General features: G+C 35.0%; 2 protein-coding genes across 2 annotated transcripts; both read left to right on the top strand.

Moving 5' to 3' along the window:
• The first annotated feature begins 438 nt into the window (after positions 1-438).
• Positions 439-3,546, top strand: LOC145608490 (putative NADH dehydrogenase [ubiquinone] 1 alpha subcomplex subunit 12). The gene is made up of 5 exons (XM_081664106.1): positions 439-584; positions 805-831; positions 2,034-2,122; positions 2,936-3,045; positions 3,137-3,546. Exons 1-5 carry the CDS (start codon positions 496-498, stop codon positions 3,290-3,292), a joined length of 471 nt encoding a protein of 156 aa, XP_081520232.1. The 5' UTR covers positions 439-495; the 3' UTR covers positions 3,293-3,546.
• Positions 3,547-5,261: 1,715 nt separating this feature from the next.
• LOC145607721 (D-xylose-proton symporter-like 2) lies at positions 5,262-11,852 on the top strand. Its single transcript, XM_081663315.1, has 14 exons — positions 5,262-5,436; positions 5,695-5,762; positions 6,477-6,555; positions 7,891-7,950; positions 8,063-8,129; positions 8,221-8,345; positions 9,140-9,241; positions 9,373-9,741; positions 9,832-9,879; positions 9,976-10,038; positions 10,308-10,388; positions 10,589-10,687; positions 11,175-11,312; positions 11,486-11,852. Exons 1-14 carry the CDS (start codon positions 5,383-5,385, stop codon positions 11,615-11,617), a joined length of 1,485 nt encoding a protein of 494 aa, XP_081519441.1. The 5' UTR covers positions 5,262-5,382; the 3' UTR covers positions 11,618-11,852.
• Positions 11,853-13,390: the final 1,538 nt, after the last annotated feature.

Raw genomic sequence — 13,390 nt, 5'->3', positions numbered from 1 at the left:
CTAAATGTTCGACTCGTTCATGTTTATGAACATCTTATTTAAGTTTCATCTTTAACTCTAAGTTTGTCTCGTTAATCTTTTACTATATAAAAGCTATTTTATCATCTCTGTATATCTTTCACAATAAATTTGTAACCACTAAAAGCTACTTAAACCACTACATTGTCAACACACTCATTTTTTTTCCTTTTTAATTAATGAGTGATTTAACTTGGTCAAACTACGAAACGCTACTTAAATACTAGTGCCGAACATCTCTAAAGCTTGTTCAAGCTTGAGCTGAAACGAGCAAGTTCTTAAAACTTTATTCATAATATTTTTAAATTCAAAATGACAAAAAAAAAAAAAAAAAAACTCCTTTGTAATTTTTTGGGCCTAGACTGCTAATATTATTAGGCCCAAATTGCTAAATGGGTCAATCATTTTTGTCGACAGAAAAAAGACAGAGGAAAATAGGACTATAGGAGGAGTAAGTGGTGAGGAGAGAGAAAATCAATGGCGTCGATTGTCAGGAACACCTTCAAGGCGATCAAGGAGAAGGGTTTGGGCAACTTTCTTCGCGAGCTCAGAGAAGAAGGTTATCTGTAAGTCTTTATTTTCACATTATTATTTCATCAATCAATTGATTAATTTCGAGAAAATTGTTGTTGAATTTTAAATTAAATTAGGGTTATTGGATCTCATGTCATTTCTTTTCGATTGAAAATTGGATGATTTTTTGTCAAATTGAAAGCAAAATTATATTATTTGATGATTTTTTTACTCAATTTGTTTTTAACAATTCTCTGATTTTGATGTTTTCAGGAGATGTCTACCGGACGGCAACCTTCTGTAAGTGTTTTTTTTAATCTGTTATTATCTTATTTTATTTTTTATTTTTAATTCACGAATTTATAGCATGATAAAGTAGAATTTATTTTGATGTATTGTAATCTGTAACATTTTATGTTAGAATAGGTTGAATCTTATGAACTTGATGCTGCAATTTTTTTCGTTAAATTTTCAGTTTGTTGCTATGAGCTGCCGAAAATTGATCTGATTTGAGTTGACTTGGACTGACTAACCAACTGATTGTCTTGACTTGACTACAAATCACTTGAAACCGATCCGAATCTCTGATTTGATAGCTCTATATAACTAGCAGCTTTGGATGACAGATTGAATTATTGCATATATACTCTGATGGCTTGAGTGTTCTTGTTGTTGTAGATGTTGGAATTTACGAATTACGAGTATAAGCTTAACATTCCTTCCTATTGTCATGTTGCGTGGTTTGACATTTTAGCTTTGGATTAACATGTTTTTGCTAGTAAACCATGAATATATTTTGAACTGGGTTTTGTTGGCTCGATGTTGTCCCGTTTTTGTCTGACGAGGAAACCATTTTATTCCTTGAATTGGCTAATACTTCGTACATGTTATGTATTCTTCCATTCTATGAAGGATTGGATTTAATGGAGTTTCTGAAAGATGGGGTTGTAGTGCTTAGTTGCTAGATAAGTAGGAATTGGTTTTAAGTTTCAACCTCAAATCCTTTTTACAGATTATGGACTTGTTTGTGATATAGGACAACAAAATGGTGTAAGGACTCTGTTTTGTTTGGGAGGCACATAGGTAGGGCTTCTTTAGTTTGCTTCCGTCCCACCTTTTGAGCTTCTTCGGTTGTATATATAGTTTGAGTATTTATTTGTGACAGTTTGTCTTTTGGGTTGATAACCATGATTTTTATATGCCCCCCAAAGAAAATGCTTTGCTGCATATTGTATGTATGTAATTGAGGCTGTGCTTGCATTTGCAATAAACCTCAAATACTGCATTCTGAGCAATTAGTTTTTTTTATTCATGGATTTCTTTTAACCTGAGTATATAACTGACAGTGATAACAGGTACCTTTCTGTATTATGTTATCTCATCTTTCTGTTTGGGCTGATAAAGATATGAAGCATTAATGATTTTTTGCTTGTTTTGGCCATGATTTGGCATTAGAAAGTTTGGTTATACAGCTAGTGAATCTTCCTTTTATATCTGTTCAGGCAAACCAAAATCCACAATATTGGGGCAAAGGTTGTGGGCGTTGATCAATATGGAAATAAGTACTATGAGAATATGAATGTTCAATATGGTTAGTCCTTTCTTGTCTCCTATTTGCTGCCACCCACTCTCCTTGCTTGTGTACTATCAAACTCACTATTGAGCTTATCAGTGTAATGATTTGGTTTTGTTTGTTTGTTTCCCTCACTTTTTTTTTTTCTATGAAACATGTGCTCTTAATTTTTCAGGGGGTGACATGTTTTTCTGCATGATTTTTTTTTTTTTTATTTTTTTATTTTATATATATATATATATATTTTTTTTTTTTATTGTTTTTAGTACTGCAGTTCGGTAAGGTTACTTAGATAAAAGCAGGAGTTATTTGAGAGTGTATCATGTCGAATTGATTGCTTCTAAATTATCGTGAACTTATGCTGTCTAATCTGACTATGCATTACTAGGTTGTATACATTGTTCAGTTGTCTGAAAAAGCAAAAAAAATTGCAATTCAGTAATCTTTCTGAAGAGTCAGTTGACTCTGGGCTGTACTATGTCTTAATTGTGTGCAATGTATAAAAAAGCTCAAGGTGCACTAAAGCAACAAGCCAACAAAGGTCATACTGTGCCTTGGACGCACCTTGGGCATGCTTAAGTGTGCCTCTTGAATTGAGGCACAGAGTGTAAACAATTTAAAATTCACAGAAGTGCACCTCATATGCACCTTGTGCGCGCCTCAGGATGGTTTCTCATGTTACGAATTTTATAATACACATGTATTCCAAGCTATAATCATGGCAAATTCATGTCTCTTGTACTGTCACGAGAGTCACCTGAATCTGATAATGGGTGTTAATAGGATTTCATATAATATAGGAATGAGAGTGTAAATTCTCTTGTTTTGCAGGAAGACACAGGTGGGTAGAATATGCGAGTAAAAACCGCTATAATGCTTCCCAAGTGCCACCAGAATGGCATGGCTGGCTTCATTACATCACTGACCACACCGGGGATGAGGTTAGTCTGTCATGTGGAAGAACTTCAATATTTTGCCCTATGGTTTTTTATTGTGCCATTGTCTGACTGAATATTAATACATTTGTTGCAGATTCTTATGCTAAAGCCGAGCAGGTATGCCATTGACCACAAGGAGAACTTCACTGGAGAGGGTGATGAGAAAATTTACCACTCCAAAGGCCACACTCTCAATCCTGGGCAAAGGGACTGGACCAGGTACCAGTCATGGCAACCTGGCAAGAGCTAAACTATCATCTTGTGCTCATTTATGCTTGGCTAGGTTTTTTCCCCTTATCAAGCTACATCCTGTGATGAATAACACCCTGTTATGCTAAATGCTCTATGATGGCCAAATGTTCGCTGTAACTATAAGCATAAACCAGGCAAAATTAAAACGCGGATAATTTTGTTGTCATTCCTATGTTTTAACGCGATTAATTGTATGTGAACCTAGAGCCTTTTCTGTTTCAATTCCGTATTGCAATTTGTTCCTTGTGGTCATTGTTGGAGTATTTTTCAATGTAACACCTGCATTGTGGCCAACACGATTCTTTTTCCATGACTTATACTCCCTCCGTCCCCTTTTGATAGTCCCTTATGGGCAAATTTTAGTCCCAAAATGTTCACCTCATTTGCTTTTTCCAACAATCATAAATATTAATTTTTTTACTAAATTTCCCCCCAATTTGCAACAATACTTGTGCAAATTTATATTTCCCATGTAAATTTTGTTTTCCTATGTACTTTTATTACTTTCTCTCTCTACTTTTTTGCATATCCAATGTCAATTTACTTTTTCAATGTAATTTAACTATTCTTATTTGTGTTTATTAATTTCCGTGAAAAATGTCCATAAGGGACTATCAAAAGGGGACAGAGGGAGTATGAAATTTGACATCCTTAGAAGATAAGGGTGGATCTGATGTTTATCCCATGTCTTGCTATTAATGCATAAACATATTCAATTAACATTAATGCAGGGTAGCAAACTAGCAATTGCTTTAGCTTTCAAGGTTTTAAATTACAGAATCAGTGCAGATAAGACCAAAATTTCGCTTACTTCCTTTATGTTGAATTTTGGTTGGTATACTATACTTCTATCTAATGAAAATAATGAATGATTGAGTATTAAACCACGTTGTTTGGTTTAGTATCATACTTTTAAGCAACTTGGTGGCCAAATAACATACGTACTAAAAGTCTTTAAACAGAAGGATTATTTCGATATGGGTTCACTCTAATACGCAGTAGTTAATATTTGTTGTTGTCGCCTTTAGGGTTTTGATGGCAATACGAGAAGAAGGAAAGGGGAGATTGTAATTGCTATTTACTAATGATATACTTGTAGACTTGTAGTACGTATCCTTTTGTTAGGGTAAATTTGAGTGCTATTGCTTATCAACTCTGCTGAAATCATACAAGATACAACCATGAACACTTGATTGATTGATCGCTACTACATCTATGATTTTTTAAAAGAAACTTTAGGGGTTGAGACAGATAGTGTCATTAGGAGAAAATGAAAGATAAGTGTTAAAAAAAAAAAAAAAATTAAAAAACACTGAAGTTAACATTCCATTATGATACTCCTAAAAAACTATGGAGTATAATTCTGTAGTAAATACATAAAGCCTAACTAACATTGATTTAGCATATTGAAAAAACAATATTGGCCAAAAATATTTATAAGTGCATAGTATATGATATTAATAAGAATAATAACTACTCAGTACAAATTACGAAGTATTTCGTAATTCAACAACATATAATGTACGATAAGGAGTAATGTGTATCGTTTATACGAAGTATATTGAAAAATTCCAATCATCTTTTTTTTGACACAAAAAAAATCCCAATCATTTTGATAGTAGGTAAATAATAAAAATAATTTAACATTTCAACTCTCCAAAAAAACCTCAACCTCTCCCAAAAAACATATTTTGTGTGCGGCTGGCCACACCATGTGGACACTTGTTAAAGAACAAAGTAACCCCTTTAACACTCAACTCAGTAACCCCTTGTAATACTGACACCCCAAAGTAACCCCTATAACACTGACAAAGTAACCCCGGTAAAACTGAACGAGTAACCCTTATGATGATGGATGATCACACCGTGTGGCTAGCCACATATAAGGCTTTGTGCCCAAAAAAAACGCAGCTAAAAAAAAAAAAAAAAAAAAGACTGGATAGAATTATTTTTTTCTCACGTGTCTCTAGAATCTAGATGACGCTTCTTAAAAAAAATAATTAAAAAAATAAAAATAATAGCGCAGTATAAAAATGGCGGTTCTGTTATTGAAGAGCTGAAACCAACCCAAAGTTTCCTGCGCTAAAAATGGCTACCGCTACCTCCGATCATCATCAACCTTTTCTTACTCCTTCTGGAAAGGTAGATTTTCCATTTTTGTAAAACTTTTTTCGCATCAAATTTGATCATTTTTCAACTATACTCATTTTGTTGTTCGTGATCGCCTAAGATTTTCGCTCTCAATTGCTGGAATTTTGTTAATTTAATTGCATTTTTGTTGTTGTTGTTTTAATTTGGAAGTAATTTTAATTTCGTAATTGCTTGATAGTAAATTTGATTTCGTAATTGTTTGATTTGGAGTAAATTTGATTTCGTTTTGATTTGAGTTTTTTTTTTCAGACTCCAGTTGAACCTGTCTCTGGATATCATAATGATGAGGAATACTCGCTTAGGTTCTGCATTTTACCGTAAGTGAATTTAATTTCATTTTTTTTTTGGTCCGAATGAGATGCATATTATTTACAAATTATCGATTGCGAATGGAAGCGGAATTTGAACATGTGAATTATTGTACATAGAACTAGAAAAAACAAAATGTTGATGAAATCATAGTTACATGATTTTTTAAATTTAGCTAGGAAATTTTGTGACCTAATATGATATTTTCTATGGAAATTCATTAAAACTTAAATTTCCAAAAGGTTGTTCTCATTTTTTGGCTGACAAAAATTGTGAGAAAAATGATTGATGAATCTAGATTGTTATACCGTAGTAGTTTAAAAGGTGGTGATATGCCAAAAAAGTGTCATCTAAGGTTGTTTTTGAGTTTTGATGATAGGTTAAATATTTTAAAGCGGTTTGTATTTCGAAACGTGTAATTTATAATTGGTTTCTTGCAAAAATGTGTCATCAATGACAAATAAAATCGCAATGAGACACTTAATTTTGGAGGAGGAAGATGTGTTGCTGTGTGTGAGAGCTTTGCCTTTTACCCTTATTTACGCGGGATGTGTGATGGTTCTTAGTTTATGGGTTATATATGTGGATTACTGTGGCTCAAGATACTGCTTTCAGTAATTGACGTGTAAAATAATTGCGTACAACCTTTGTTATGCCGGTGATCTTTGCTAACTTGATGCTCCTATCAAATATGGTGAAATGTGTTCATTTTGTTTTCACAGCTTCTTATTCCCAGCTCTTGGAGGACTACTTTTTGGATATGATATTGGTGCCACCTCATCTGCCACAATTTCAATTCAGGTGCGAGGATTATATGGAGCGATTTGATTATTTTGCTGACCTGATTTGTCTTATATAGTGGCATTTTACGACTTATACCTCAGTCAATTTTTCTTTTAAAATATTGAATTTCTAGCTGCTAAAAATCTGTTTTATATCTTATTCTTTATGATTCCGAAATCACCCCAGATTACATTTCCTGTTGAACCAGATTAGCTTCATTTTTGGAAATCTGCATGTCTGCTGTACATTTCTTGTTGATTGTATTATAGTATCTATACTTGAAAGACAATAAATTGTCTTCTTCGGTCAAATTGATATGGAGTACTTTTTGTTTAACTCTTAGTATATATATAGATCTCTATCATTTTTTATCCTCATACCTTAACACTTTGTTTGGATAGAAAGAAATGGAAGGAAATGAAGAGAAGAGAAAGGGAGGGGGACAAATTCTCTTGTTTGGGTAAAGGATTGGGTAAAGAAGGGGAAGGAGAGGGAGGGATCCATTTGCCCTCTCTTTTTAATAAGCATAATCCCTCCAAAATTGGAAAGATTTGGAGGGAAGATGGAGCTCACCTCCCCCCTCCCTTTCTTTTCGCCTCCCCTTCCTCCTTCCTTCTTTGCTATCCAAACAAAGCGTAAATGTAATTTCATGTCACTGTTTGGTTGAGGTTTGTGATGCTTGAAGTCTTAGCTTCTCACCTTGGTGGTTAGCAGGATGTCTCACTGGTTTACAAGGGCCTTAGCTTCTGCCGTTAGCAATAAAATTACATCTCTCAGCCTCTCAGGCCTATGTTAGTGGTCCAAGTTGGCAATTTTGTACAGTATCTACAATCGGAAAAAAAAAATACTTGTATATTATTTCTTAGTTCGTTTAAAGATATTACTTGTATCACCTGATTAGTAAATTGGCAAAAATTAATAATTTATCTTCAAGAGAGTTTACATGGTTCTTTATTGATGTATTTATTATTGATGTTTTTTTAAAATAAATTTCAATGACTGTTGTTGAGATTTGATAAGCCAAATCTATTAGAACATCGTCCTTGTGCATGTTATATGAGGCTGTATTTATATGGCTACCATTTGAATTCTGGCCTATGCAGACTTTTCTGTACAGTCAAAGCTGTGAATTCACAAGGTTCTGGAGTGGACTTATAAAATTATGAAGCTATCTAATATTATTACGAAATGAGATACCATATCTTGATGTGTATTTGAATGTTGATTTCATCAATTTATATGGCTTGTGAAGTATACACTTCTTTTACAGTGGAGAAAGTTATATACCTTTAATTGGAATTTGGACAACAGAAACATTGGTTTGGTCACTAATTCATCTCTCTTCTTTTGCAGTCACCAACTCTGAGTGGAACTACATGGTATGACTTAACTTCTGTTGAAGTTGGCCTAATTGTGAGTCTTCCGTTTTCCTTGCTCATTGTGAAGACAATTTTCCAACTCTTTATAAAGATATATTGTACAGATAAAGCTACATTTTACTTAATATGGCCTTTGTCTTCTGCAGAGTAGTGGCTCATTATATGGAGCTCTGATTGGTTCTGTTTTGGCCTTTAAAATTGCTGATATCATTGGTCTGTACTTCTACATATGCTGAGTAGCTGATAATTTTTTTAGCTACCTTCCTGTTTGTTTATGTGATGTTTTTTTGCATATCTTTTATAGGTCGGAGAAGAGAGTTGATCACATCTGCTGTGCTCTATTTTGTTGGGGCTCTAATTACTGCAATAGGACCTAACTTTGCGATCTTGATGATAGGGCGTTTTATTTACGGCATTGGGATTGGATTGGTAATTATCGTAAAAATGCTTCTTTCACTTGAGTTTGCATGAGAGTTATGATTCTTGCCGTGCTCACTGATAATTTATGTGTATATTCACAACAATTACTTATACTTTCACTCACCATAAGCTCTTGTTCTCTGCTCATAACATTCGTATGCGCCTGTTGTGTCTTATTGCAGTTTTATGTGTTTATTTTCCTGTATTCCACTCCCAGAGTTTTTTTATGTTAGCAATTTTTTTTAAGGGGGAGTTGGGGGCGGCATACCTGTCTTTCTTTGCTAAATAAGGATCTAGCACCTTCAAAGATGTTCTCATTAACTAAGGCTGCTGTGATGAGGCAGTTTTTATGTAATTTATAATATTATTAAAATTCATAGGGACGACATGCTAACGACTTGTGTCACCCTTTCTTCAATATGATTTGGTGCCACATGTGTGTGTCATGTGTCACCCTATGCGTCATCACCTTTCTTTCACCACATTGAATTGTAGTAATGTTTAGTCTTTGCTTAACTCTTCATTGACGTAACTTTAATTCTCTATAATAAAGTACTTCGTATAATTTACTTAAAAAAATCTTTATATGTATAACCTCCCTATTTAAATTTGATATATCTTATATATATAAATGAAATATGATATATGTTATTACATTTTCATTCACTTAATAATATTGTTCAACATTTACCTTTCTTTAAACTTATAAATTTATGATTAGCCGGGGCAGGGCCAATAACTAGGTGTTTCTTTAAACATCATGAAAGTGTGTTCACTTCCTATTATGCTATGTGCTGTTGCAGGCAATGCATGCTGCTCCAATGTACATTTCTGAGACTGCTCCATCTCATTTAAGAGGCAGAGTAATCTCTCTTAAAGAGTTTTTTATAATTATCGGCATGGTTGTAAGTGTTCAGCTCCATTACCTTTGTTATTGGCTAGTTTGAGACTTTGGGGACATCAAGCATCCTTTTCATCTAGACAACTCGATCCTCGATGCTCCTCAATTTCATGAAATTTTGCTTGATATGTGCAGCTTGGTTATGTCATTGGGAGTCTTTTAGTGGATGTCATTGCTGGTTGGCGCTATATGTATGGCTTGAGCTCTCCTATATCAGTTATAATGACAATTGGGATGTGGTGGCTGCCAGAAACTCCTAGATGGCTAATTTTTTGTGCTATACAAGGAAAAGGAAACGTTGAGGATTTAAGGGAGATTGCCATTGATTGCATGTGCCGTCTTAGAGGGCCAACTGTCACTGCTACAGCAACCCAGCAAGTGAATGATATCATGTTAGAACTTTCTGCTTCGGATGATCTATATGAAATGTCTACAATTGAGATGTTTAGAGGGAAATGCTTGAAGGCGCTGTTTATTGGTTGCGGTTTAGTCTTATTTCAACAGGTAGCATCTCTCTGTTTGGGTAGTAATACATGAACCTTCTAAATCATCATCTAACGTTCTGACTCATCTTATCCTCATGGTTCTTCATAGATAACAGGTCAACCAAGTGTGCTGTACTATGCTGCCTCTATCTTTCAGGCAAGATGTTTGAGCTGAATTATTGTTGTTAAAGACATTGATGAACTAGACTACTCTTAGGGGATTTCATGTTACTGTCTAACTTATATCCAACAGACTGCAGGATTTTCTGCCGCATCTGATGCGACAAGGGTCTCAGTTTTGCTTGGCTTGGTTAAGGTAGATCTTTTTCAATATCGATACAGAACTACAGAAGCATGTGTTCCTTTTAGGATGGTTACTAATCATGTCTTATTACTTGGAAATATTTTTCAGTATAATCTATTATTCTATCATTTGGATAAGATTACCAGCTAGTCTTGCACTGTTGCTACATAGGTTAATTGCAAAGGATGAATTGCATTTGTATAGTGTTATTTGACTTATTTCCTCTTATGGTGCATGTCATGTAAATAGTCCTTTAAGCTTATGTGGTTTATTGATTGCAGCTGGTAATGACTGGAGTTGCTGTTTTGTTTGTTGATAAATTTGGGAGACGACCTTTATTACTTGGTGGTGTATCTGGGATGGTAATCCTTTGCTACTCCCTCCTACTCTCTCTCTCTCTCTGGATTTATGCACATGTGCTGTGCTTTTATGTTTTGAAATGCAATATAATAGCAAATTGAGGCCTATTAATACTGAAGTACAAGTCCAAAGGACAGCATAACTGTATACAATATGAACTTTTTAGCTATGATTTCCAAAAATTATAGTGCTCATGTGGCAGGTGATCTCTTTGCTGTTTCTTGGAGCTTATTACACATTCCTTGGTGATGCACCGGCTATAGCTGTAATTGGTCTCCTCCTTTATGTTGGTTGTTATCAGGTATGACCAATGATTAATCTTGCATTTTAAGTTACAAATACTGTATTTACAAATAATTGAATCCCCAGCATTACATGGTTTCTTGATCTATTCATTTAAACACATGAGATCTATAGGGCAATCACTTGGGAGTACAAGATCTGTAGTATTGTTTACTATCTGATAAAATAGGATTTCATAATCCTCACTGATCTTACATGAGTTTGCAAATTCCAAGTTTGTCTGAACTTTTTCGTTAATTTGCATATTACTCTAGATACTTTAATACATGCTTCCTTCAGGTTCTAATTTCTAAGGTTAGCAGCCTGGTATCATCTCTTTATAGATGTGAGGATAATATTTGGGTCAAATCATCACTGAACTGTTTTTGACTTTATATTGCACACTGTAATATAACACGGTGGATTAAATAATGGTTGATTGCACATTCAACAGCTTCATGTACCCCCCCACCCCCACTCAGAGATTAATGTACTACTTTTTGCAGTTATCGTTTGGTCCGATTGGCTGGTTGCTGATGTCAGAAATTTTCCCCTTGCGCATGAGAGGAAGAGGAGTGAGTTTTGCTGTGCTCGTGAATTTTGGGGCAAATGCTCTTGTTGCTTTTGCATTTTCTCCCTTGAAGGTATCTCTTACAATCACTATTCTTTAATGCTCCAAATATTGATGTTAGTAAAATTGAAAAGCAGCCTGAAGTTAATTAATGTGTAATTCATGTTCTCTTTTCTAAGTTTTACATATTATTGGATATGGAGGAAGAAGAGGAGGATAAACCTTTGACCTGTTTTCTTATCACAGGATCTCATTGGAGCTGCAAATTTGTTCTTTCTGTTTGGTGGCATAACTTTCTTGTCTCTCATATTCATATTTTTTGCAATTCCGGAGACCAAGGGGCTGACTCTCGAGGAAATTGAGGCCAGAGTGTTGTAACTTCTTTCAGCTATTATTACCTTGACGTTGAAACTACCGTACTGGTGAATAAGTAAGAGCAAAGTGGTGGCATGCCCTTTTCGATGGTGCAGTGTAACGTAGGATCAAACTATCAAAGTGTGATGTATTCTTGTGCATTCTGCATTCCTATAACTAGATGTTGGTTGTACATTTGTAGCAAAAAATTCAATCAGAATGACATTTAGCAAGCAGCATAAAGCTGGCCGCATGATCAGTCACCAAAAATCTCCGCGGGAACAGTAGGGTTACTATAATGTTGAAATTTGTTCAAGTCCCTGACTATGATCTCCTTCTTTCTAATGATCGATGCAAACCTCATAAAACTTTGACAATCGCCGCAAATACTCAAGTTCTTCATTATCCTGATAGGTGCACTGGAGGGCATATGTACTGATGATCCCAAATCCCCAAAATTGAAAATGCAAGCTTTTCACTGTGATGTCTCAGCAACATCTGTTTATTGCTCTCATCCACTTCATGATGGTCGCGCTCCATATCAATTAATGGCTTCAATCGATCTCCTTAAGTAAGTAGCTGCCACGACTTGGCAACTTTGCCTAATTCTTGTTTGCTGCATATATATATTGGAAAGCAACACATCATATGCAGCAGGCCTTAGCAAGCTTAATTATTAGAGTTCCAAACTAATTTATATGACCTAGGGACACTCCACAGATTCACTTCAAAATTCGGAAGAGTTTTTGAAATTGGTCTGAAAGCTTAGATTGTAATCTTCAATATGCCTCATCTCATCAACAATACATTAACTCGGGATAGAACTTTGATGCATAATCATGCTTGATCCAAGAATGTTCTCCGGACGCCAAGTTTGAAGGTTAATGCATGAAATCAACTATTTTTGGTTCATGACCCGCTGTCGAAAACTCATCAGAATTATAAGGGACAAATCACGAAGTCATATAATAGTGTTTGGATTCATATACGGTCATTAGTCGGTTACATAAAATCCTTTGGTGGTCTTGAGTCAAAGAATTGAGGCGTATACGTAAATGGCTAAATTGATATTTTAAAGACAAATTTGACGGTTCCAACCACCCAAATGGCTTTGCAAGGCCCTTTGGAATTCTCCCAATCACCTCAATACATTACCTTGCCGATCCCAAAAATGTTTTCCAAAGATCAAATTTGAAGGCTACTCGTATATAATAGACGATACCGAACCAATTTTGAAGATTTTAAGACCCAATGCTGAAAACACTCGAGATTGTAGTGAATATAAAACAAGTTCATATAACAATGTTTGGAAACATATATGACCACAAGTCGGTCATATAAACTCTCGTGCTAGGCCTTGAGTTAATCCTCTTTCCTTTTCTGGTGTCGAAAAGCTGGAAATTGCCAAAAACTGAATGCTATAATTCCCATACTCAAATCAATTTCAAGAATTAATCTCAAAAATTAAAGTGAGTGTGCCGGATGTCCCCATTGCCATAAGCTGGTTTTGAACCATATCATGTTTACCCATATGACTACTAGCTAGTTGGTTTAAGCCTTCGGTTTTACACTCAAAAGTCAAACTCGAGAGTTGTTCACATCATTGTCATTGACACAAGTTAAATTTTGATGGCTCAAAATCAGGCGAAAGTAGCTATGCTTTGGCTTTGTAATTAGAAATTATAACTGGAAGCTCATTCTTGCAAGGGCAAAGGCTCTCCACCCCGACACTTCAATTCTCCAAGCGGAAGTAATGGGCCTAAGAGAAGGCTTAAAGGGAGCTAACTTCCTAGGCAT

This window comes from Chenopodium album, chromosome 23 (assembly GCF_948465745.1).
Source record: "Chenopodium album chromosome 23, dcCheAlbu1.1, whole genome shotgun sequence".
NCBI classification, from domain to species: Eukaryota; Viridiplantae; Streptophyta; class Magnoliopsida; order Caryophyllales; family Amaranthaceae; genus Chenopodium; species Chenopodium album.
Note: the sequence above shows the minus strand (reverse complement) of the source record. Positions and strands in the feature narration are given on the sequence as shown.